This window comes from Aegilops tauschii, chromosome 5 (genome assembly GCF_002575655.3).
Source record: "Aegilops tauschii subsp. strangulata cultivar AL8/78 chromosome 5, Aet v6.0, whole genome shotgun sequence".
Taxonomy (NCBI): domain Eukaryota; kingdom Viridiplantae; phylum Streptophyta; class Magnoliopsida; order Poales; family Poaceae; genus Aegilops; species Aegilops tauschii.
The window spans coordinates 323,134,072-323,137,277 of NC_053039.3; the positions used below are offsets into that span (position 1 = coordinate 323,134,072).

At 44.4% G+C, this 3,206-nt stretch overlaps 1 protein-coding gene across 1 annotated transcript; it reads right to left on the reverse strand.

Moving 5' to 3' along the window:
• Window positions 1–264: 264 nt before the first annotated feature.
• LOC109766206 (transcription factor bHLH150) lies at window positions 265–868 on the reverse strand. The gene has a single exon (XM_020324981.4). It carries the CDS (start codon window positions 731–733, stop codon window positions 497–499), a length of 237 nt encoding a protein of 78 aa, XP_020180570.1. The 5' UTR covers window positions 734–868; the 3' UTR covers window positions 265–496.
• Window positions 869–3,206: the final 2,338 nt, after the last annotated feature.

The following is a 3,206-nucleotide window of genomic DNA, read 5'->3' on the forward strand; positions in this document are numbered from 1 at the left end:
GCTAGTACTGTTCATCAGCCGTCTGATTTGTTTTGAGATCAAAGATGAGGCATACAGGACAGGGTCTGAGAGTGGTGAAAATCGATCAAAAACAAGATACACACTCCTATTTCCAGTTAACAATGCATACTGCGCATACCCATGTATTTCTTTGATTCTTTCTTTGCCGCAAAGGGGGGTGATAAGGGGATTGTATAGGTGCGACAGAACTTTTTTTTTCAGAATTTTTATCATAACACCGCAAGATTGATCGACGATCACACGTACATGAATACAAAAAGAATATGAATCGGCCGCGAAAATTACAAGAAATACTGGACAGAAAAACAAAACCCCTGTATACTTCTAGAACACATACGATGTATGTATATTCGCACCTAGGTACTCAATTATACGCTACTTGATCAACCCATAATCGTTCAATATATACCATCCGTCTATACGTGCGATATATGCACGTATATATACGTCATACCACAAGAGCAGAGGTTGCCAACTAGCTAGGGGAGTCGCCATGGCCATGCCCTTCGCAGAGCTCCGAGAGCGCCCTGAGGAGCTCCACCCTGACCCGGAGCTGCGCGATGTAGTCGGCCGTGCGGACGAGCAGCCGGTCGGTGGGCATAACCGCCGCCCCGGGGACCAGCCGCCGCAGCTCCCGCACCTTCCGCCCCACCGCCGCCGACCGCCGGCGACGGCTCGAGCACAGCGACCTCCTCCTCCTGGCGATCTCCATGCCGAACGGATCAGCAGGACAATCAATGAAATGTGCTAGCTAGCTAGCTCTCTAGCAGCTACGCTACGTGCGGTACGTGTAGGCGTAGCGTGGCCCTGTGGTCGACGTGACGACGTTGATGGGGAGGGAGGGAGAGCTGAGGCTGGGCTCGGGATAAATAGGGGAGGGGGAGGGAGCGTTTTGGGAGCGGACGTTTCAGCGAGGGGGTTGCGCGTAAAAGTGAGCGTGAGCTGTGGCGCGTCGCGTAGCGCGGCGGAAGGGGGCCCGCGCGTGGACGCCACGTCTTGTCCTGCACACGTGTCTGACAGCTTTCTGACCGCCCAAGGACCCGGGGAATTTATGGGCGTGGATTTTGTTTTGCCCGTTCTGCCCTTCGCTTTGTCTCTCGTGTGTCGAGAACCTTCTGATGACAAATTCATGCGAAGTGAGTGTAGTTTAAAAAAAATTGAGCAGTGACTGTAGTTTAAACGGTTTGGTTCCTTGTGATGGAACTAGCCCATCAGGGAAAGTCCTGTAGTTAATATTGGTATTTTGCATTTTTTTGAATTTAATTTAGTCTTTCTGGTGATGTTCATTTACTGCGAAGAGCGTCCCCGACTATGAAGGCGTTTATGGTGACTTTATCACCCTCATGTGTGCATCCAAATTTGTCCCCGTGTTAGAAAAAAGGATAACAAATTCACAAGGACCGGATGACCTTTTCTAAGAGAGATTTCATGGATTTTGCTTTTTAGAAAAGATTTCCTTTATTATAAGGGTTCAGCGAGACAAGACCCGGACCAAACCATGGTTCTACCTGTGACGAGAAGTCATAACACGATTCTACTACCTATTACGAGAACTTGTAGTTTTAGCACATTTAATCTCTCGATCTTCATTAAGGACGTTGTTGGCATGGCAGGACAAAACACATATCTCTACTCCAAATATTCCCAACGCTTCTGCTCAATCGAGTCCACCAAAACAGGATGCCCGACTAATACAACCCTAGCAGAATTTCATCCTAGCTCATGTCAAGCCTCAAATTCAACATGTAATGCACTTGCATAGGAACACATCGATCTGTAGGATAAAAAGATGATATCACCTGAACTATTCCATAACACCATGCCAATCCTACTGTACCAATCTGATGCCATGAACGATCTTTCCACATTTAAGTTGGTCGAGCCCATTTCATACAGGTCACTAGTTTGCTGAACCATGCATTCTGTTGTAGACCCAATTAAACTACGACATTCTTTGTGGGAACACTGAACAACCTGCTTACCCTTTGCTAAGTCAATCATTTGGTATTTCTTTCTAAGTAGTAGCAAGTCGAGATAGCTAATTGCATAAATATCTCCTTGGTCTTTCTATTCCCAGCATCAACTTGTGAAGTGTCAATTCATTATGCACATGCCACACCATTAGAGAAGCATAAAAAAACACCACACGTTTTGTCTGCGAAACTTGTCAAGGATCCACTATGTTCCTACAAACCAACAAGCCCTCACCCCATATGTCTAAGTACTCTCTCATTGCCTGCTACGGAGCTTGAGCACGAGGATATCAACATATCATGTGAAAAGTGCTCTCACCATCCACTCCACAGATGGTGCATATCCCTTGTGTAATCATATGCCTTTGATGAATAATATCTTTAGTAGATAGAGCACTTCTTAAGACATTCTTTTTCAATCTTAATTGGGATTGGGCACTTCGCAACTAAATTCCAATGAGGGTGTGCTCACACATACCTTGTTCATCGAATTAATGTTGCAAGGCAAGATAACATGCACTAGGAAACAAGAACATGCTTCAATTGTCTAGGTAGGATATCTACAAAATTGCTTCTTGAAGGCTTAATCTGTAGAATCATTTCCATAAGGGACAAATGATTCAAAACCTCAACGTAAGGTTATGCCGTTTCAAATTTCACATAATTAAAGATAGGATTCATTGAACCATAGAAATATATCAACATTCTCAAAAATACCAAGTGAATAATTTTGCTATTACATATAATTTGTTAGATATGTGAAGCCTACAGATTAAATAGTGTATGCAACAGGAACCCCTCTGAATTGCCATTTTCCAAAAATATCTGAACAAAAAAAGCTACGATTGTTGTAGAGAGAAAGTGTGACATTCAACATGTGTGTGTGTGTGTGCGCGCGCGTGCATGTGTGGTCTTACCATCTAACGACATCAAGCCATCTTCATCATCAACCTATTTCATTATACACAACCTCATGCACTTTCTCGCGAGTACTTTCTCCTTACTCATGAAGTTTCGTTGTTGGTCACAGGGCGGGAGGTTCCCGAGTGCTGATTTTGGGCTCACATGGATGGCTTGAAATGTGAAGTAGTGTTTCATGAAACATCAACGAGATAACATCGGTGGTACATAGTGGCGGTGGAGAACTAATGTTGTAAAAATTTACGGCAAGAAGAAAGCAACAACCGAACTGCATGTCTCCTGATGTATATT